General features: G+C 54.4%; 2 protein-coding genes across 5 annotated transcripts in view; one reads left to right on the forward strand and one right to left on the reverse strand.

Moving 5' to 3' along the window:
• CBL (Cbl proto-oncogene) overlaps positions 1–6,907 on the forward strand; it is a 37,536-nt gene extending 30,629 nt beyond the window's left edge. Inside the window, exon 16 of the mRNA XM_074527842.1 lies at positions 2,342–6,907. Within this exon, the coding sequence (XP_074383943.1) occupies positions 2,342–2,622 (281 nt within the window). The 3' untranslated portion in view covers positions 2,623–6,907. The remainder of the gene's footprint in view (positions 1–2,341) is intronic.
• Positions 5,291–19,906, reverse strand: MCAM (melanoma cell adhesion molecule). 4 transcript variants are annotated; one of them, XM_074527843.1, is made up of 16 exons: positions 19,622–19,906; positions 16,018–16,145; positions 15,700–15,913; positions 15,537–15,607; positions 15,373–15,460; positions 14,087–14,266; positions 13,879–14,006; positions 13,205–13,364; positions 12,993–13,114; positions 12,598–12,736; positions 11,911–12,032; positions 11,693–11,831; positions 11,540–11,557; positions 10,925–11,069; positions 10,249–10,366; positions 5,291–9,643 (listed from the first exon to the last, which is right to left on the reverse strand). In XM_074527843.1, the coding sequence occupies exons 1-16, from the start codon at positions 19,686–19,688 to the stop codon at positions 9,614–9,616; spliced, it is 1,869 nt and encodes a 622-aa protein (XP_074383944.1). In that variant the 5' UTR covers positions 19,689–19,906; the 3' UTR covers positions 5,291–9,613. The 4 variants fall into 4 exon arrangements, with proteins under 4 accessions (XP_074383944.1, XP_074383946.1, XP_074383945.1 ...); XM_074527845.1 differs by lacking the exon at positions 10,249–10,366; XM_074527844.1 differs by lacking the exon at positions 11,540–11,557 and having other exon boundaries at positions 19,622–19,903.
• Between the last annotated feature and the right edge of the window lie 1,516 nt (positions 19,907–21,422).

The following is a 21,422-nucleotide window of genomic DNA, read 5'->3' on the forward strand; positions in this document are numbered from 1 at the left end:
CATGGACTGGTTTTGTACCATGGTGTACCGGGGTGTGAGACAGGATTTCCCATCTCTGCAAGTGCCCAAGGCCAGGTTGGATGTGGGGTTGGAAGGTGAGGTAGTGGAAGGTGTCCCTGAGGTAGTGGAAGGTATCCCTGAGGTAGTGGAAGGTATCCCTGAGGTAGTGGAAGGTATCCCTGAGGTAGTGGAAGGTGTCCCTGAGGTAGTGGAAGGTGTCCCTGCCCATGGCAGGGCGTGGAAGGAGCTTTGAGGGCCCTTCCAACCCAGAGCATTCAGGGATTGTGTCCCTGTGCCAAGTGGAGATGCGGGGTTGGCCTGGCACTGCCAGGGTTTGTGGCACTGCCAGTGCCTGCAGATGGCACAAGAGTTCTGCACACAGCTCCTGATGCTCTCAGCTCCTCTGAGCAGGGACCAGTGGCTCAGCAAGGTCAGCTTTTTGTCCCTGGGGAATGGAGGACATGGTGTCCTTCTGGCTGCAAGGCACATTCTCTGAGGGAAAAACGAAAGCCTCGTGTCTCCAAGAGTCTTTCTGAATAATGATTGACTTATTCCCTGCTCAGCAGCTCTTAAGGAAGCTCTGAAACTCTTTTTGTTGGGGGTTTTCAGTCTGAATGTGCTGGTGATTTGCCAAGGAGGAGGAATGAGTTTCTTGTTCCTTCTGCAAACAGAACCTCCTGTACCCAGAGCCCCTTCCCCCAGTGAATCTTCTCTTTTCCTCTTCCCCATTCCACTTCCCTGACCTTCTTTAGCACAGAGAAGAGTTTCCTAGTGCAGAAAAGTTCATTAGTTTTGCCCCACCTCCATTTTTCACTTTGTAAATGTCTCTGTGTCTGTAGAATTTGGCTGAAAGGGATAAAAAAGAAACAGAGCAAGTCCCACCCCCCTCCCAGATGAAGTACTGAGTTTAATCATTGACACTCTGTTTCTACAGCCCTGAAATAACACTGCTGTTGTCCTGCTTTGGGGCTAGGAAAATGGAAAATGTGGAAAATGCTGATTGTTACTGCTGTGGGAAGCAAGGCAGTGGTGCAGGCAAGCCTGACTGCTGTGGGATTCATCTTGGCAGCTTTATGCTCTCAGGAGCTGGACCCTGCAGTTTTAATTAATGATTTACCAAAATAACTGTCTTAGCAGTTGTCCTTTCAGACTGACCCATGGTCTCTGAAACTTGATCCAGCTCAAGCTGAAACAGCAATTCCAGAAGGCAGTCTGGGGCAGGGGAGGGGGCAGACCTTCTTCTCACATGTACAAAAAGCTTTTTATGTGTGAGAAACTTCAGTTCTGACGATGAGGGAGCTGTGGTTGGTGAGGAAGCTTCAGAGAATCTGGTTCCCAAAGAGCCTTCTCTGTCTCAGGGCTTTTGGTGCAAGTTTTTCAGAAAGACCCCACAATGCTGCTGCTCTGAGCAAGCTGCAGTGCTCACGCTTAGAAAGGAATTGTGTGGACGTGATTTGTCTGTTGTACTCCAGTTCTCTGCCAGAAAACTCTGTGCAGTGCCCTGAGGACTTTTTCCAGGAGACAAATAAATCTTTCTTTAAGGTGATGTCAAATATCCATGTAGAGAAGTTTCCTGTGATTGGCAGAAAATGCTTTCTGCAATGATACAGGAGGTTAAAACTCAGAAACAGTCAGATGCTGGGTAAGCACATTAAACAATGTGTTTTTTCCTTGGAGAGTCTGGTGACTTGTTTGGTTTATTGGCTGTTGTTTCCTCTTCCCAGCAGTGCATGATGTGGCTGCAGGGCAGTGGCACATCAGAGTGACTCAGGGAAAAGCACAATGGGCTGAGCTTTATTGATCTGCCATTAGGCAGGCAGAGCTTCAGCAGAGGAAGAGGAGAACGTAATTCAGTTGCTGACCCTTCAGAGAGCATAATTCAGTTGCTGAAGCAATTGTGGTGGCTGAGTTGGGGCTGAGTTTGTGCACACAGAGATGAGGGAGCAGCCTCTGGACAGTTAAACCGGGAGTTCTGTCTGATTCTGGAAGGAAATGGGATGTCTGGTGCATTGGATATTCACTGTGTCATTTTTTCTGATTCCAAGGCTGATATCTGAGCTCTGCTGACACACATAGATGCTATGCCATTTTTTATGTGGTTTTATCGTACTAAATGAGCCTGATGAGCCTTGCTAATTAAGCAAAACCTCCCCAGCTGTTTTTGCACCCAGCTGGGGGAAGCTGAGCAGCTTGGGAAGGAGATAAAAGGGCTGGAGAAAGCAGCAGAGCTCAGTCACAGCTTTTTGAAGTGCCATTTATCTCCCTGCTGTCATCTCAGCTTCGTTCCAAGCAAACTTTCCACATGTCTCCGTTGAAGTGATGCACTCGTTTCTCCCGGCAGGTTTTTCGGACGGCTCCCAGGTCCCCGAGCGGCCGCCCAAGCCGCTGCCCCGGCGGATAAACTCGGAGCGCAAAGCCGGCAGCTGCCAGGCAGGAGCAGCCAGCAGCGGGGCCAGCTCCTCCCTGCACCTCTCCAGCGAGATCGAGAACCTCATGAGCCAAGGCTACTCATATCAGGACATTCAGAAAGCTCTGGTCATTGCACATAACAATATTGAGATGGCCAAGAATATTCTGCGGGAGTTCGTGTCCATCTCCTCCCCGGCGCACGTGGCCACATAGCACACGGGCACCTCCACACCTGAGCTGCTGTGGACCAACTGCCTGGGCAGCTGCTGCCCAGCTGTGCACCAAAGGGGAAGGGGGTTCCTTTAGAGACTTCGTGCTGAGGTCAGTCCTGCCTCTCGAAGAGAATCAGTTATCAGGTTTTCGTGGTTCCAGATTTCAAAGCGGTGCGATGGAGCGGAGCGGTGTTTTATACAGTGTATGTCTTGGAGTCCTTTACCCCTACCTCTTGTCTGAGAGAACAGATTTATTTCCAGGGTGTTGCTAGAGAAAGGTATCGTGACAAGGGATCCCCGAGGCCATGCCCTGGAGGCTGGGGGAGTTGTTTTGTGCTGTGAATTTTAAGTGGATGCTCAGAGAAACAAAGTCTCGAGGTCGGTGTGGTGTGTCCTGTGGTTCATGGTACTAGGTTTGGATCTGTTCGCTGCTGTGTGTCTGGCTCAGGCTTTTTAGAGAAGCTGGGAGGTCACTTTCTGCTGGGAATTTATGGGAGACCTTGGAAGGATCCTTTGATTGCTTCCTGTTGGCCGTGGTGTGTCCCTCTTGCCTGTAACAATAGCAGTTATTGCTTCTGACTCCAGTCCTCCCTTGCTGCCTGGAGATAGCAGGATGAATTTCTGTCAGGGATTTTGATCCAGTTGATTTCTCTCTTGTGTGTGTGCTCTTGCACTGGCAGCACCAGATTCCAGCAGCTGGAGGAGCTTGGTGTGGTTTTGAGGGGTGGGAGAAGGGAGAAAGAATTTGAGCAAGAGCAAAGAACTGGGGCTGCTGCTTCTCCTCTCTTAGCCTTGAGCATTTTGTGCTTCAGTGCTCAAATTTGATTTGTGGCCCTGCTGGGCTGGAGCAGCCGTCACTGGACACTCCCATTGCTCTTCCCTAGGAATGTTGCACCTGGTGAATAGGATGTTTTATTTATCTTCATTGCATGGTGGCTGTTGCAGACTAGTGGCCTTCACACACGTTCCTCCAGAGAGCTTTTGCAGGAGCCATCGTCGTGCCGGGGTGTTTTGTGGAATTGGTAGATGCAGCTGATGTGTTTGTTGGAATTTCACCTGCTTTGCAGTCCCAGAAGTGCAGCAGTTCTCTGCATGGCTGTCCAAACAACATGGGGGCTCTCCTTTCCATTTCCATTTCTCTAAAGTATTGCCAGGTCTGGTGTTAAAGCAGACCTGGGGAAGAAATTCTGTATTTGTGAAGTGATCACATGGTTTTAAAGGTCAGAACTCAGCTGTTGCATTGGAAAAACCTGACTTGCCTACTCAGCTACTTAACTCTGTTCTTATGAGAGGAGTGGATGGTTCCTTTGGAGAAGATTTAGATCCAGGAGGCACGGACAGATCACAGCCTGTCAGCCTGAGAGGCTCTTGGCCTTTGGAGCATGTCCAGCATTATTTGCATCTCCCTGAGGTCAGCAGAGGTCACTGGGCTAAGGGCTGCAGTGGAATATTGCTGGAGTGATTCTGGCACTGGGGTGCAGCCTGGCCTTTTGAGGAATCCAGGGGCTGGGCCAGATGGCTGCAGTGGCAGGGAGGCCTTCATGAGTGGTGTTAGCAGAGCAGAAAGTGGATTTTGATTCAAGCTGAGGTTTCTCTCTAGACCTAAAGCTTTCTGAATTGCTGCAGGGGCTTCCAGGCCGGCTGAGGTGTCTCTATTTACTCCTCTCCTCTCTGTAGAGGAGAACACACTCAGCCAGCGTGGGGAGATCTCCTTCCATGCTCCCTGTCCCCACCTTTGGCTGGTCTGGGCTCAGGGCTGGCACTGGGCAGGTCTGGCATGGGCAGGGTGCCCTGCAGGGCACAGCCCTGGGCTCAGTGCCTGGCAAAGGAAGGAGGGGAGGGAGAGCTGCTCTTGCTGCTGTGCCCCCAGTGCAGCTGCCAGGGCTGCCAGCCCTGCTCTCTGTGGGATGGGGGAGCCTGTGCAGGGGCAGGGCCAGCGCTGGTGCTGCTGAGGCAGGAGAGGGGACAGCAGGGGACAGCCGTGGCTGTTGTGTCACACTGGGCAGCCTGAGCAGCCAGACAGTCCCTTGTCCTGCAGATCCAGGTGCAAACCCTTTGGTGAGGGGTTTATTTCTCTCTTTTCCGCACTCCCACTGGGCTCTGTGTGGGTTTGGAGCCGTTGGGTGTCTGTCCTGCTGTGTGAGCTCGGTGTGACTCCTGCCATGGCTGAGCCAGGCTGACCCAGCCAGCTCCAAAGCCTTAACTCCTGTCCTGCCCAGTGTGTGTGGCACCAGCGATTCCCTGTGCCCTCCATGCCCCTCAGGGCAGGCTGGCTGTAATTTCCATGAAATCCTGCTTGGCAGAGCTGATCCAGGCCTGTCTTTGGGGTCTATGTGCCAAGAGATGTTCCTGTGGGTGTTGTTCTGGGTATTAGAGATTAGAGAGAGCAATCTTTGTGGCATGTAGCGCTGATTTCTCTGCATGTGTCCTTTCTGTGCACTTGTTTATGTCTCAAACTGATTTAAGAAACTTAAGTCTTGCCTTTTCTTCCTTAGACACGTTAAGAATTTGCTGATTCCACTGAGGGCAGCAGAGTCCTGGCCATGTCTTGTGGCTGTGCTCTGCCAGCTCCATCCAGGCACTGCCCAGTGGATTTCTCTTGTTCTTTCTAAGCCCAAGACTGATTGCTCTTCTTTCCTTTCACCTCCCCTTTCTTTATTCTTAAGAAAATTACCTTTCTGATGCTACTTTAAAAAGGAAAACCAACCCAAATGTCTAGTGCCTTTCTTAAGGGGATGCTGCATGGCCAGGCTGGATCTGAGGATCCACCCCTGTGGGGAAACGAGCAGAGCTGGACAAGCAGCACCAAACTGCTTTGGGAAGGGTGCAGAGAGGAGCAGGAGAGATGGGCAATGCTCACTTGGACTCTGACACTGTGTTTTGTAGCATTTCAGCCGTGGAGCTTCCGTGTCTGGACTGGAGCTTGGGGCCAGGTCAGGATCGTGGGGTGGGGGAAAAAATGCTGGGGGTGTCCTGCAGCTGTCCCTAAAAGGAGTGGGGAACATTCCCCTTTAAAGGAGTGGGAAACACTCTAAAAAGAGTGGTGAACACTCCCAAAAGGAGTGGGGAACGCTCTCAAAAAGAGTGGTGAACACTCCCAAAAAGAGTGGGGAACTCTCCCAGAAGAGTGGGGAACACTCTCACTTCCAACAGGATTGGGTACCACTCTCAAAGGAGTGGAGATCTCTCCCAAAGGAGTGGGAAACACTCTCAAAAAGAGTGGGGAACACTCCCAAAAGGAGGGGGAAACACTCTCAAAAAGAGTGGGAAACACTCCCAAAAGAGTGAGGAACACTCTCAAAGGAATGAACTCTCCCAAAAGAGTGGGGAACTCTCCCAAAGGAGTGGGGAACTCTCCCAAAGGAGTGAGGAACACTCTCAAAGGAGTGGGGAACTCTCCCAAAAGGAGCACAGAACACTCCCAACAGGATGGGAACACTCCCATAAAGAGCGGGGACACTCCCAGCAGCAGCTGTGGGAAGCAGGAGGTGCCCCCTGAGCAGTTCCCAGGTGATTTCCTGTGTCCAGAGCCCATCAGGAATCCCAAATTTCCCCCTTTTTTGTGCATGTCCTTACCCCCAGCCCTCCCAGGGCCCAGCATGTGGCTCCTGCACCAGACTGGTGACATTTCTGGAGCTCATCCTGAGGCAGGCTCCTTGCTGTAAATGTGGTTTGATTGATTGGTTTGTTGGGGTTTTTGTTCGTTTTATTTTATTTTTTTTTTTCAGTTGAGCAAGAAAAAATGCAACTCCCAGGGCACCTTCTCAGAGGTGCCACTTTAAGGATTAGTGGGGAATAAGGACATTTTATTTTTAAAGTTCCTCCTAGAAATCTTTTTTGTTTGAAATTCCCAGTGGAGGCAGAACTGCTGTTACTGTTGTTCTTCCTCATGGATGACAAATACCAATTTGTAAAATATCAGTGTTAAAAAATGTTGAGATTTTCACGAGATATTTTAAAAAAAAAAGTATAATAGTGTCATTAATATAAAATTATAATAGCAGTATTTAATCCTTTCAGATCTGTAAAGAATAAGGAAAAACAGAAGGTAAATATTCTTACAGAGAGTAGCTGAGCTTTAAGGTTCACTTGGTTTAAAGTCCTCATTTTGTTTGCAGATGCATTGTTAATGTTTAGAGGTTATACTAATGTTATTTATTAATTGTTTCCATCCTTGTATGCTGCCCACTAAGAGCTTCTTTGTTTGGGATTTCATTCACCTGTGTCAGTAAGAAAGAAAACAAAACAAAGTTTTATTTTTAAATAAAATTTCCTTTGTTGTAGCAGATGGTGTGTGTGTGTTGTGGTGCTTCTGTAAATGCTGGAAAAAGAAAATTTTAGTATTTCAATCTTCTGGATCCTTTGCAGACTGACTTTGGAGTTATTTTATAATGATCACCACAATTATCTGGTAAATTCAAATTTATATTCTGGCCAGGAAAGTTTTATATAAGGATTATGGTAATTAAATATATTCTGAGAGATTCAATGAATAAAGGCTGTAACCATCAGGATGAAGAACATGAAGTTACCACCCAGGAAGAGAATCCAAGGGAATATTCTGCAGATTTCCAAGTTATTGCATGGAAATTATAGAAATAAAAAAAATCATGTCTCACACAGTTCTAGAATTATATATATATGAATTACAATCCAAGAACAGAGTTATTAGAGTGTATTATTAATGAAAATAGGAAAATAATTATATGTATTCGAATCCATTAATTGAATACTCATTGATATCTATTCATATCTATCAATATATGAATATTTTACATATAAAATTAATATAATAAATCCGGGTTCTGCCACACTCCAACATTCCAGAGGGGCCCAGACATGGAGCAAACAGGGACCCGCTGGTCCAGGGGACAGCAGGGGACAAAGGGGGACACTGAGGTCACAGGGGAACCCTCAGAGGGGTCAGGGAGGGTGACCTGGAAAAACTTGGAACAAAAAACCTCTCACAGAAACCACTGAGGGCTGAAATGAGGGCAATTGGGGTGAAATGAAGATATGAGGTTACCTGAGGTCATTTGAGTCTATATTCGGGGTTACTTCCGGTCATTGGGGTCAATCGAGGTCAAATTTGGGGTTACTTTAGGTCATAGGGGTCATTTGAGGTCACAGGGGTTACTTTAGGTCATCTGAGAATTTTTTGGTTTTCCAGGGGTTACTTTAGGTCATTTGAGGCCCCCATGGGGGTTACTTGAGGTCATTGAGGTCGTTCGAGGTCATTTGAGGTCTTCATTGGGGTTACTTTAGGTCATAGGGGTTACTTTAGGTCATTTGAGTCCCCATTAATTAATCAAGGGCTCAGATGAGGACGCAGGAATTAATTCTTATTAATTCAAAGGCGAAGGGACAGTTTGGTGTCACCCATCATGTGCCCTCTGTCCTCTCAGGGTAGTTATTAGCTTTATTAATATTTTTTTATTAATTAGCAGTGATAGTTTATTAGTGTTTATTACCATCTCCTGTATGCATTAACATCTACAGTACTGGTATCAGCTATTAATTAAACTATCAATAAATTCTAACAGTAAATTTTATTTACAATATTATTTTTTAAGATTGAGTGGTATAATCACCCATTGCAGCCTAAAACTAGGATTATGTAATTTTAAAATTTTTATTATTATATTATTTTTATTATTATTGTTATTATTATTTTATTATTTTTAAATTTTATTATTATATTTAATTTTATTGTTATTTTATTATATTATAAATATAACTATTGTTTTTTATTATTAGAAGGGAGAGATTTATTAGCATTTATAATAATTAGTGTATTATTAGCAGCCAGAGGGGCATAAATGGATCCTGTTGGAATCTCCATGGGATTGTGGAATGCCCTTCCCACCCTTGTGCCTGTGGGAACAAACTCCACCACTCAGCTTTGAATCCGTACTTTATTTTCACATATATAAAAAAAAAAAAACCCTTACAAGTATCGGACAACCAAAAAAAAAAAAAAGAGAAATAAAACTCCTGGAAATGTACACACAATCCAACAAAAATATATATATAAACCAAAGCTTTTGCTCGGACACCACGTGGAGCAGGCGGGGACAGGGCCCCTGTGTGGGGCAGGGGACGAAGCCTTGTGGGCAGCAGAGGGGCAGGAGGGGCTGAGCCCGCTGGGGGGAGGCAGGGGAGGTGGCACAGAAGCTCATGGAAGGTTCTTGCCCTTCTCTCCTCCTCGTGGAGCCAGAGGTGGGAGTGAAGCACAGAGAGGAGTTGGACCTGGGGCTGGCAATGGCTGAGCACAAAAAACCCTGAGACGTCACTGACTGGCCCTGTCCGATCTTGAATTGAAACCCGGGGGAGCTCTGGCTCCTACAATGAACCGAATTCAGAGGGGAGAGAGAGCCCTGCCCTCGGGTCAGCACAGCTGCAAACAGAACCCCCAAACCTTCCTGGAGATGGGCACCCCTTCCTCGCTCTGCCAGGGCCTCTCCTCCTGTGGGATCACAGCACCGCTGGGATAAACTGACCCAGGAATGGTTCAAAGGCAAAGCCAAGCACTCAAACCCTCTCTAACACTCCCCCCTTCCACTCCCCTCTCCTCCAACCTGCACCCACTACAGCCAAGGTGCCTCAGACATCCCAAAAACTGAATTCCACCAGCCTCTCTGAGCAAGCTCAGGGAAAAAAGAATGTGTCAAAACCTTCCCACAACATGTACAGAACAGATTACCTGAAAGAGCCTCAAATCCTTCCACCAAGTAGGGGTTAATGGGATAGAATTCTTCCTAATATTGCTGTGGCTTCTCTGGAGTAGTAAAGCGAGTCCAGCTTTGCTGCTAAGGCAACACCTGCGAGCCCAGGGCTGAGGTAGTGGCCAGGCGGCTCAGGGAGGTGTCCCCAGCACGGTGACACTCGGCTGCTCTCTGGCCGTGCTCCCCAGGGGCTGGAGCAGGGGTGGGAGAAGGCAATCCAAGAGCAGGAAAGGTTTGAAGGAAGAAAGCACTTGGGAGGTTTCCTCTCTAGTTTCTCAGATCGATGTATTTCTCGCTCTTCATTCCGCCAGAAGAGAAAGGGAGAGGGGAAAACACCAAGTTAGGGAGGAACACAAAGCCAACCCTGTGCTGCAGGGGGGGCAGTGACACACACAGAGGGTGGGGACAGCTGGGGCACCCCGGGGTGGCACCAACCCTGAGGGGAGGGGAGTGTGAGCTGTGCAGAGCCAGGCAGGGGCCCAAGGCAAATAAAGCCACAGTGGGCTCAGAGGCTGCATCTTGTGACTGGCATGGCCAGTGGTGCCCAGCAGTGACACTGAAAAGCTGCTCCATCCCAGGTGAGGGCACACACATGTCCCAAAAGACTCCTCCCAAGATCTCTGGCTCAGAGGAATCATTCCTGCAGCCTCTGCTCTGACTTTTAGACATCTTTCTATGTTAGCTCCTTCTCCCCTGGGCCGCCTGGCTGCTGCTCCACGGAGGGGGCAGAGCCGAGCAGGACACGGCTTTGTCACCGCCCAGAATTGTCCCCTCCCCTCCCTCCCATGCCCCCCCCGAGTGCTGCTGATGGATGATGGAGCCCGTGCAGGGTGGGCAGTGCCAGGGAGGGCAGCAAAGCTTCACCTGGTGCAGCCCTGGGGCGGCGCCGCGCTCGGTCCTACCTGGTCAGCTGCAGCTCTCCTCTCGCCGTTGGCGCCCTGCAGGAGCCCCGCCTCTTCGGGAAGTTTATCTGACTTAACTTCAACTACAATCTTGTCTTTACGGGCCTCTGGCTTTGTGCTAGGGGAGGGAGGTGACAATTTTTGAGACGCGTTGGCGATACCCAGCAGGGCGCGTGGCTGGCCGAGCCCCGGGGCTCCATCTCAGGGGATCACAGCGCTGGGGTCAATCCAGCTCACAGAAAGCTTTGGGCTGCCCCAAAGAGACTCCAGCTCACAGAAACCTTTGGGCTGCCCCAAAGAGACTCCAGCTCACAAAAAGCTTTGGGCTGTCCCAAAGAGACTCCAGCTCACAGAAAGCTTTGGGCCGTCCCAAAGAGACTCCAAGACACAAAAACCTTTGGGCTGTCCCAAAGAGACTCCAGCTCACAGAAAGCTTTGGGCTGTCCCAGAGAGAATCCAGCTCACAGAAAGCTTTGGGCTGCCCCAAAGGGGGCCCTTGGCTGCTCTACCACTCTGCTGTCTCCTCCCTGTGGGAAGCTGGAAAAGCTGCAGAGCCCCCGAGGCCGCGCTCCCGCCCGGGCAGGGAGAGCTGGAGCGGTGAGATGGGATGGGAAGCATGAGTGATATCAGGCACCCCCAGCCCCACAGGCCCCTGGGGACAGGTGGCAGTGCTTACATGTCCTGCTTCCCGGCACGGCCACACGGGATCTTGCCTTTCTTGTGCAGGAAGTAGATGACAGCGCCCAGCACAGCCACCACGAGGATGGCCACGATGATGGCCACGATGATCACCCCTTGGCTCTCTGCTGTTGACTTTTGATCTAAACACGACAGGGAGAGGAAGAAATTAATGCCTGTTCCACCATGACACCCTCCAGGTTCCCTTGTGTGTTAGGAAAAGGCTCCTTCTCCCAAAGAAGCTCCAGTGCTTCCCCAGCTGCCTGCAGGATGCAGATTTCAGTACAGAAATGCTCTGCTGGGGCAGTTTCTGTAGGAATGCAGAAATTCTGCTCTGGGCTCGCATGCCCCATGTGCCACAGGAGGGTGGATAACAGGAATTCCTGCAAGGCATCAGGCCAATCCACTCTGCTTCCTTGCCCAGCAGGTTTGGGCTGCAAGAAGCTGCACTTGGTGGCCTTGCTGAGGATAAAGAGTCAGAGCCTCAGCCTCCTGCCTGGCTCGGCAGGGAGAAGCAGCAAGAGAAGCAGTGCAGAGCCAGCAGCCCAAGCTCCCTCCCCAGCCTAGAGGTGAGCATAACTCATGTCCTGATGGACACCAGCAGCAGACTGACCTTTCCTGATGGAACCATCTGGAAGAGCAGGAAGGGAGGGAAAGACACCGAGCTCAGCCCCCCCAGGGCAGCACGGCACAGGTGGCACCTGGACCAGGGGGGGCTGACACTGCTGGGGGGGCTCTGGGACAGAGAGCAGGGCCTGACACTCACCCACCAGCAGCTGGATGTGCTCCTCACTGGACCCCAGCCCGTTGAACGCGCGGCACATGGCTCCTGCCCGCAGCAGCTCGTGGCTCACGCGCACCGTCAGGTTGCTGGCGATGTGCCGGTTGTCCACGTACTCGTGGGCCTGGGCAGGGCAGGCAGGGCAGGGCTCAGTGCCTGGGCAGCCCCTGGGGCACGCCAGGCTGGCCCCTCCCAGCTCTCACCGTGCCGTTGATGCTCCACTGGACGGTGGGCGGGGGGAAGGCGATGGCCTTGCACGTCAGGTTGATCACCTGGTCCTGGCGCACGTACAGCGGGGAGCTGATGGCCACGATGCGCGGCTTGTCTGGGGGCAGGCAGGGGACATCAGCACCCACAGCTCCCAGGGGTCACCCTGCACCCACAGCTCCCAGGGAACGGGTACAGGGTGGGCAGGGGTCACTCTGCACCCAGGGGTCACTCTGCACCCACAGCTTGCAGGAAAATGGGTGCTGGGCAGGGAGGGGGCACCCAGCACCCACAGCTCCCAGGGAATGGGTACAGGGTGGGCAGGGGTCACTCTGCACCCAGGGGTCACTCTGCACCCCCAGCTCTCAATGGAACAGGTAGAAGGCAAGCAGAGGACATCAGCACCCACAGCTCCCAGGGAATGAGTGCTGGACACCCAGGGGTCATTCTGCACCCACAGCTCACAGGAAAATGGGTGCTGGGCAGACAGGGGACATCAGCAGCCACAGCTCCCAGGGAATGGGTGCTGGGCACCCAGGGGTCACCCTGCACCCCCAGCTCTCAATGGAACGGGTACAAGGCAAGCAGGGGACATCAGCACCCACAGCTCCCAGGGAATGGTACAGGGCACCCAGGGGTCACTCTGCACCCAGGGGTCACTCTGCACCCAGGCCACATCTTACCCTCGACAGCCACGGACACCTTTTTGCTCTGCTCCAGCCCAGGCACGCTCGGGGCCATCACCTTGCAGCTGAAGGTGTTGGACTTTTCAAAGGTGACGTTCTTCACCAGGAGCTGGTTCCCTTCCACCAGCTTCTTGCCCTGTTGGGAAGGAATGTCCCCAGCAATGAGCCCTCTGTGCCCATGTCCCAAAGCACAGCGAGGGAGCCTGCAAGCACAGGAGCTCCCTGCCGTTCTGGCCAGGAGGTGACAATATTGAGTGGACAATGCAGGTCCATGAAAGAGGGAATCCTCCCCCTGGCCTCTCAGGAGAGACAGAGCAAGATCCCGACTCTGCCTGATTTGCTGCAAAGCCCAGGCTGAGCCTGAGCACGACAGGACTGGGATGTTTACTCACCTTGTCATCCCTCCACTGGTATTTCAGGCCCACGGGGCTGTAGGCATCACAGCTCAGCATCACACTGTCCCCTTCACGAAGGGCGGAGGATGGCTCCATCTTCACATGGACCCCTTCAATGTCTGGGAGAGAGATGGAGAGCAGGGCAGGGTGAGCAGGAGGGACAGAGCACCCACCACGAGGTCCACAGGGTCCATTCCCCTCTCTCTTACAGTTCACAACGAGATCCACGTCCTCCTCTATCTGTGACATGTCATCCAGGTCCAGGGACTGGCACCTGTACGTGCCATTGCTGGTTTTGTTCACGTCGTGCAGCCTCAGGACGCCGCTGTCGGGCTCTGCCAGCGAGGTCACATCCTGCCACACATCCAGCTGCAGACAGCGGGCACAAAGCAGAGTGAGACAGATTTTATGAAAAATCTTTTCTTTAGGAGTTTTCCTCCTGAGAAGCTGAGAGGCCTCAGGAACAAAATGTAAACAATGATTATCTGCTGCTGTGGAATGCAACAGGTGCATCTGGGATTGGTCTCATGTGGTTGTTTCTAATTAATGGCCAATCACAATCAGCAGGCTCAGACTCTGTCTGAGACACAAGCTTTTGTTATCATTTTTTCTTTTTCTATTCTTAGCCAGCCTTCTGATGAAATCTTCTTTTCTTTCGGTATAGTTTTAATATATCATGAAATAATAAATCAGCCTTCTGAAACATGGAGTCAGATCCTCATTTCTCCCCTCATCCTCAGACCCCTGTGAACACGGTCACAGCAGAGTCCTTAACCCCACACAGGCCCCCTCCCAACCACTGCATCCCTTCCCCAGGACCCTCTGGGCAGGGCACAAGGAGCAACCAGGAGATGTTTGGTGCCCTGGTGCCCTCCAGCCTCACGTTTTTCTTAAAGAAGCTGAAGACAGGCGGTGGGTTCCCATCAGCCTCGCAGACCAGCGTCACATTGTCCCCTTCCTTCACCAGCGTCGAGGACGGCATCACCTTCAGATTCAGGTTCTCGGAGGGGTCTGGGTGCAGGGACGGGCAGGGTCAGTGCCCAGCAGCCCCTCTGCAGGGCCCCAGCGCAGCTCCCCGGGCCCGGACTCACAGAAAACGTTGACCTGGATGGGCTGCGAGTCCAGGGTGCGCGGCTGGCCCCGCAGCAGGTAGTGCACGGAGCAGTGGTAGCGGGAGTGGCGGTCGTCGCGCGTGACGGGCGCCAGCAGCGTGCTGCTCACCGTGAACAGCCCGCTGGACTCGCGGATCACCGTCGACGGCATCACCACGTCTGCGGGACACAGAGGGCTTGTCATGGATGTGTTTCATGAAAAATCTTTTTTCGTTAGGGTTCTTTTCTCTTGGGAAGCTGAGGAGCTTCGGCTTCTCCGTGTTTTGTTGCTTTGGAATGTGATTTGGAGAATTGTTTACCCACCATGTGAAATTGTTTTTACTTGATGAGTAATGACAGCCACCTGTGGCGAGGCTGTGAGCAGTCACAAGATTTTATTATTATTATATTTATTATTATTATTTTATTATTATCATTATCATTATTACCATTATCATTATTACCATTATCATTATTATCATTATCATTATTATATTATATTCATATTTTATTTATTATATTTATAATATTTTATATATTTTTATTATTCTTATATTTATTATTTTCTTTTCCTTGCTAGCTTTCTAATGAAATCTTCTATTCTTTTAGTATTGTCTTAATAGATCCTTTTCTTTTAATACATATTTTATCTATATATATCTTTATATATAGATAGACTATATCTTTTAGTATAGTCTTAATAGATCATTTTCTTTAAATATATATTTTGTCTATATATATCTTGTAATCTATATATTAGAAGATATATATAGATAATATATATATATAAATATATTTTATATATATATAAAATATATATATAAAATATATATAGTATGTATATACTAAAAAGCATACTATATCTTTTAGTATAGTTGTAATAGATCATTTTCTTTTAATATATCTTTTAAGCTATATATATCACAATACAAATGGTGATTTTTAATAATATATATGTATATTATATATTATATATTATATATACATTATATATATTATTATATGTATAATTGTATTATACATATTTATCTATATAATTATATATATATAATTGTGATTTTTAATATATATATATATAATTGTGATTTCTAATATATATATATATGAAAAGAGATTTAAAAAATCTTTATATATCACATAATAATAAATCACAGGTCAAGATTCTCATCTCTTCCCTCATCCTAGGACCACCAGCCCCCCATTGGCTCCCTGGGGTTCCCTGGCTGGCCTGGCTGCCCATCCCCATCCCCATCCCCATCCCCATCCCCATCCCCATCCCCACTCACTGTTCTCCCCGGCATGCAGCTGCTCCCCGTTCTTGTGCCACGTGATGTTGGGAGCTGGGAGGCTGTTTTTGCTCACGCACCTGGCAATCTGTGGTGGCAGAGACGGCCGTGAGCACAGGGCAGGGCTGGCCGGCAGCCTGGCCGTCCCCTGTGCGCGTCCTCACCTCTGGGATGTCACTGCTGTGCACAGAGATGCCTCCTGCATAGGGCTTAATCTCGGGGGTGGTGGGGAGCTCTGGAAAGGGAGCCCCAGGCATGTTAGGAGGGATGGGTTGGGATGGGATCCCCCCCAGCCCCCAGAGCAGCTGCCCAGGGGGAGTCACTCACTGTAGACGCTGAGCTCAGTGCTGTTCTCGCCCATGCCGTAGCTGCCAGCTCCAACCTGGCATATGAAGACCTTGGGGTCCTGCAGTGTCACCTCGCTGATGGACAGGGCCTTGTCCTCCCCCAGTGACAGACGCTTCCTGTAGTCGGTTTCATCCTCCAGGATGCCGTTGGCCGTGATGTGGTACAGCCTCACCTGCCTGTTGTTGCGGTCCACCTGCAAGGTGAGGGGCAGGGCTGGCCTGGGGGCCCTGCAGGAAGCCCTGGGCTGGTTCCCCCCCAGCCCAGCAGCCAGAGCTGCTGTCCCAGGCCAGCACTCACGTAGAACCAGTCGATGTAGGTGTAGGAGGCATTCTCAGGGATGTAGAAGTTGCACTCGATCCTGGCTGTGCCCCCCAGCTCCACTTCCACCTCATGCGGCATGGAGATCTCCAGCTTGCTGGCTGCAGCTGTGGGACAGAATTTGCTGTCAGGGGCAGGACGAATGGGGAATAACAGGCTGTACAAGCACAGCCTGTCCCCATCTCCATCCCCCAAAAGATCTGTGCCTTGTGCTCTACTCAGTGTCCCAGCAGGAATGACAGCCAGGACCTCACTGCCTTCAGCATCCCCAGGGAGCCCTTGTGCTCAGGCCAGCGATCCTGTACCCAAAGGGGGGACATGGCATGTCGTGCCCCCACCAGCTGTGTCCCCAGGACACCGTTGGGAGGCAGCACATCCCCAGCCACCACGGCCTTGGCACTCCCAGGTCCCTCCACAAGCTCAGACCCTGCCGCCCCAGCAGTGAATGCATCCATGCCTGCAGCACTGCCAAGGCTTCTCCTGCTCCCTGCCCAGCTCTGCACAGGGCCCATCCCTGCACCCCACCTCCCTCCCTGCCCAGCCGCCCACAGCAGTAATGGAGCTGCTGGCCCTGCTCCAGGGAGGATGGGAAGGTAATGGCTATTGATCCAGGACAGGGCACGGAGCAGCTGCCCAAGGGGTTGGGCACAGCAGAGACCAGGGTGGCACCACAGCAAGGCTGGGAGCGTCACTGCCACCATCCCTGCCAAAGCAAAGGGGGCTCTGCATGCCCTGGGCTGGCACACGGCCCTGCAGAGGGGACAACAAACTGTCCCCAAGCAACAGAGCCAGGCCAGGTATGGGAGCTGGGGACAAGAGGCTTGGAGGAAGCAGCTGTGTCAACATCTCCCTTGATAGCGCCCGCTCCGCAACAGCCGCCGCGGGCGACTTCAAAGGGCAGCGCCGTGCCCACAAAATGCTCTTTGTTTGCAGTGGGTACGTGGTGGCACAAAGCCAAAACGCAGCCAGGAGCCCTCCTGCCACAGCAAAGGCCCCGACACGCAGGACCAACCCCTCAGAACTCCCAACAGCCAGGGCTTGGCCCTCGCCCATCCCCTCAGCGTAGCACAGTTGGCACAAGGAGATGAGCAAATCACAGCACGGCAAAGAAGGTGCTGGAAAAACAGGTGAAAGTCCCAGAGATAAGCACGCAGCAGGGACAGGAAACTGGCTGAGAGTACAAAGAAAAAGATAACTTTGCACAGGAGGAACTGCCCGCCTGCACAGCCCCGACCTGGCTGCCTGCTGCAGGAGGGCACCTGCACAAATGGGCAACCCTGGGGCTGGGGTGTGCCCTGGCACTCGGGATTGCAGGCAGCCAGGCCAGACTTTGCCTCTCCATCACTTTCAGAGCTCGGGCAAGCGCCCCAGGCAGAGGCAGCCCCTGGAGAGCAGCCGGCCCTCCCCCTGACCCGCTCGGCATGAGAGCCCTCAACCAGGCAGCGAGCAACCGAAACCATGAGCTCACAGCTGGAGAATGGCTGGCATCCGGGGCTGGCATGAGGATCGCAGCCCTCCCAGCCATCCGCTGCCCTTGAGGAGGCTGACACGGGCTCGGCAGCCCCCACCCCGCCTGGAAAGAGGGCTCACTGCTCCCCACCTCCTCCGGGACAGGCTGGAAGAGGGACACAAGGGGACACTCACAAGGTCCCCCACAAGCCTGGCGACACAAGGCTCGCTTCTACAGCTCCAAGACCTTTTGCTATGTGCGTGGGCAGGCTAAAGAGGCGCTGGGCACAGCCAGCCTGGCACAGCAGGCTCTGAGGACTTGGCGATCCTCCCTTGTGCCCGGCACAGCTGCAGGTTCGGCGCTGGAACCTGGGCGCATCCATCAGCCACGCGTGGAGCAGCCCAGCTGCAGCACCATCCCCAACCACCCCAAGTGCCTGGCACGGCTCCAGCCGGAGACCTCGGGATGTGGAGCGGCGTCTGCAGGGAGCGAGCGGGGAAGGAGGAAGGAGAGCCCCCGTGCCTTTTCCATCTGGCTGGCGGACAGCCGGCCGGCAGCCAGGGCTCCGCAAGAACAAAGATTTGCTTTTAGAGCCGGGGAAGGGGGTGGGGAGCAGCAGAGTCCCTCGCCAGCCTCCTGCAGAGCCGAGGTGTGCGGCGAGGAGGCGAGAAGTGCAGCTACACAGAGCCCCCGGCCCGGAGCGAGAGGCACCGCAGGGCGCTGGAGCCGCACATGGCATGCCTGAGCTTTCCGTGGGTTTGCGTTCCCCTCTCAGGGAAACCAGCTGCGGCCAGATCCCGCCTGCTGCCGGCACAGCCACATGTTCCCCTTCCTATTCTGCACAGATCCACCAGCCGGGGTGCCCCAAAACAGCATCACCCACAGAGAAGAAAGAGGGTGCAGAGCCCCAGCCCCGCAGGAAGCAGCACCACCAGCAGTGCCCGACGCCTCCTGACACCAGCGGCCTCCGCCCTGCCCGGGATGGGGACAAACCAGGGCCCTGCTGCAGCCGGGACCAGCACCTTGCGCCCCAAACCAACCCCGCCACCCTGCCAGGACCTGTCATGTGCAGCTGGAGAGGCAAAACTCTCAACGCCACCCGTAGCCGGGTGACAGCACGCAGACACCTCTCTAACAGCCAGACCGCGGGGCACAAAGGGATGGGGCGGCTCAGGCAGCGCCGGGGTGGGCTCAGCCCCCCGATCCAGCAGCTCTGGCTGGCCTGGGAATGTCTTGGCCGTGGCCCCTTGTGCTTCTGGGAAGCATCAAGCCTTTCACGTGTCTGGGCTTCCAAATGCACCGACGCCGCCAACCATTGAGAGACTCCTGGCTCGGCGCACGGGCTGTGGGAAGGGGATCCCGGCACGGGACGGGGGTGGGAGCAGCCCGCTCCAGACTCCGCTCTGAGCCTGATTTGGGTCCAGCACCTCGGCCTGGGCAGGTTCCCAGCCCCGGGGCCACCTCCGCTTAGCCGGGCCGGGAGCCCCAGCGCACCGGGAGCGCTCCCGGCGAGGGGCGGGCGGGATGCGCGGAGCGGGGCAGGGCAGGAAGCGCAGCCACCCCCCGAGGGTGAAAATGGACTGGAAAGTGGATAAAAAAAGAAAGCGCGAAAAAAGCCAAGAGAAACACAGCGCTCAGGGGAAAACTCCTTAGAAGGAAAGGGGTGGATGCTTCCTAAGAGCAACCAGCTCACCCCGGTGCGCGCTGAACGCACGTGGGTCACCCCTCAACCTGCGCTGCCATGGGGGGGGCTGCAGAGGGGCCCCAAAAGCGGGACGGGGCACGCAGACCCGCCCCACAGCGGATCGCGGGGCCGTCCGGGCGGGACGCACGCTGGGAAGGGCCGATCCCACCTGGGCTGCCCCGACCCCGCGATCCGAGCATTCCCGGAGCCGCGCCAGGCACCGCCCGAGGGGCGCAGCGCTCCCGGCGCCGGCCCCGCCGGGACACCGCTCCGGCTGCCACCTCCGGAGCTGCACAGCGGCAAATGCAGCCCTGCTTCAGCCCGGTGCCCGCCGGGGCCAGGCACAGCCCCGCCAGCGCTCCGCGGGACCCCGGGGCGCTCCGCAGGTGCGCGCCCCGCCCGCCCCGCACCCGGCCCCGCAGCGCCCGGCCCTTCCCGCAGCCACTCACCGCAGCAGAGCAGGAGGCAGCAGCCCCAGCCCAGGGCGAGCCCCGCCGGCCGCCGCCCCCCAGCCATGCCCGCCGCCGGCAGCCCGAGACTGAGCGGGGCCGCGGGCTGACGTCAGGCGGAGGAGGAGGAGGTGGAGAGGAGGAGGAGGAGGAGGAGGAGGAGGAGGAAGGCGCGGTGCCTGCCCACCGCCCGCAGCCGCTTATCACCCCCAGCAGCAGCCGGGAGGGCGCCGTCGCCGCCCAGCCCCGCAGAGCGGTGTCCGGCCCCGCACGGCGGCGGGCAGAGCTCGGGCCGCCCCCAGCCCGGCACGGCACGGCACGGCACGGCCCCCGCCCCGCTCGGACAGGCCCCAGCTCCAGCTCCGCCCGAGGGGCTCGCAGCCCTGCCAGCTCCTGCCTGTCCGGGCGTGCACGGGCTGAGGCAGGCAGACAGCCGGGCGCTGGAGGTGGAATCGCTCACAGACCCAGAGCAGGGGGCCGAGGCGTGGGATGTGTTTTTCAGAGTGTTTGGGGAATGCCGGCGGCGCGACAGTCCCTGAGAGTGCAATGTGCAGGTAGCAGTGCCGATAATCACAAGTGGCCTACTGCCCTGCCCAGCCCCACAGTGCCCTAGAGCCCGGCACAGCCGGGGGGTCACCTTAGAACCCACGCCAAACAAGCACAGGCTCAAAACAGGCAGGCAGGACACTCTTTGTCATTGTCCGGGCTCCAAAGGACACCTGGGGGACTTTGGGCTGGGGGCGGAGCAGGCTCGTGTCCAGCGGGTCCCCAGGGTGTGCAGGGTTGTCACCCCAGCCCTGCTGGGTCTCGGTGTCCCCCAGCCCCGCCGGGAGCCCCGCGCTGTCCCCGAGGCGGGGCCCCGCAGCCATCCGAGCCCCCGCGCAGCTGCTGCTGAATGGGGCGGCTGTGCAGAAGCTGCTCCCGCGGTGGCCGGGGCAGCAGCCTGGCCTGGGGCCGGCCCGGGGGCGGGGGACTCGCCGAGCTGCACAAGGCTCCCATTATCCAGGGGTAATCACCCAGCCCGGCCCCTGCGGCAGAGCGGGAGGAGCACAACAAACCCCGCCAGGTGCTGCGAGTTGCCCGCAGGCAGGGACACAGCGCGCCCGGCCCCAGCGCCCCTGTGCTGTCACAGCCTGGCTCCGTGCCTCAGTTTCCCCGGCTCAATCAGAGCCAGGGGGCTGTTGGAGGACAAAGATTTTCTTCACCCTCAACGCCGTTTCGCGTCCCCATTCACAGAACAGCCGAAACTCGCTGATTCAGATTGCTCACACATGGGGACAGACCCAGGGCAGTGACAGTGCCCTCCTCCCGCTCCCAGCCCGGACGCTCTGGACTTTTGCACATCCTTTTCTCTCCTCCATTTGCTGTCCCTGCAGCATCCCCGTCCCCCTGCAGCAGGGGCTGCATCCCTCCGACCCTTCCTGAGCCTCTCCAGGGCCGGGCTGCATGTTCCCCTGAGGCACAGAATTCCTCTTGGGAATGCCCCTGAGCCTCTCCAGAGCTGGGCTGCAGGTTCCCTTGAGGCACAGCTGGGCTGCAGGTTCCCCCGAGGTACAGAATTCCTCCTGGGAATGCCCCTGAGCCTCTCCAGAGCTGGGCTGCAGGTTCCCTTGAGGCACAGCTGGGCTGCAGGTTCCCCCGAGGTACAGAATTCCTCCTGGGAATGCCCCTGAGCCTCTCCAGAGCTGGGCTGCAGGTTCCCCCGAGGCACAGCCGGGCTGCAGGTTCCCCCGAGGCACAGAATTCCTCCTGGGAATGCCCAGGCACCTTTCCCACCGCCCTGAGCCCCCTGTGCTGGCCC

This window comes from Zonotrichia albicollis, chromosome 27 (assembly GCF_047830755.1).
Source record: "Zonotrichia albicollis isolate bZonAlb1 chromosome 27, bZonAlb1.hap1, whole genome shotgun sequence".
In the NCBI taxonomy this organism is placed as follows: Eukaryota; Metazoa; Chordata; class Aves; order Passeriformes; family Passerellidae; genus Zonotrichia; species Zonotrichia albicollis.

Coding starts and splice junctions, on each gene's coding strand:
- MCAM (XM_074527843.1), bottom strand. CDS start 19,688: ATGGCTGGGGGGCGGCGGCCGGCGGGGCTCGCCCTGGGCTGGGGCTGC. Junction 11,832..11,910: donor AGTGGAGCATCAACGGCACG/GTGAGAGCTGGG, acceptor TGCCCTGCCCAG/GCCCACGAGTACGTGGACAA. Junction 9,644..10,248: donor GGAGAGCTGCAGCTGACCAG/GTAGGACCGAGC, acceptor GGCGGAATGAAG/AGCGAGAAATACATCGATCT.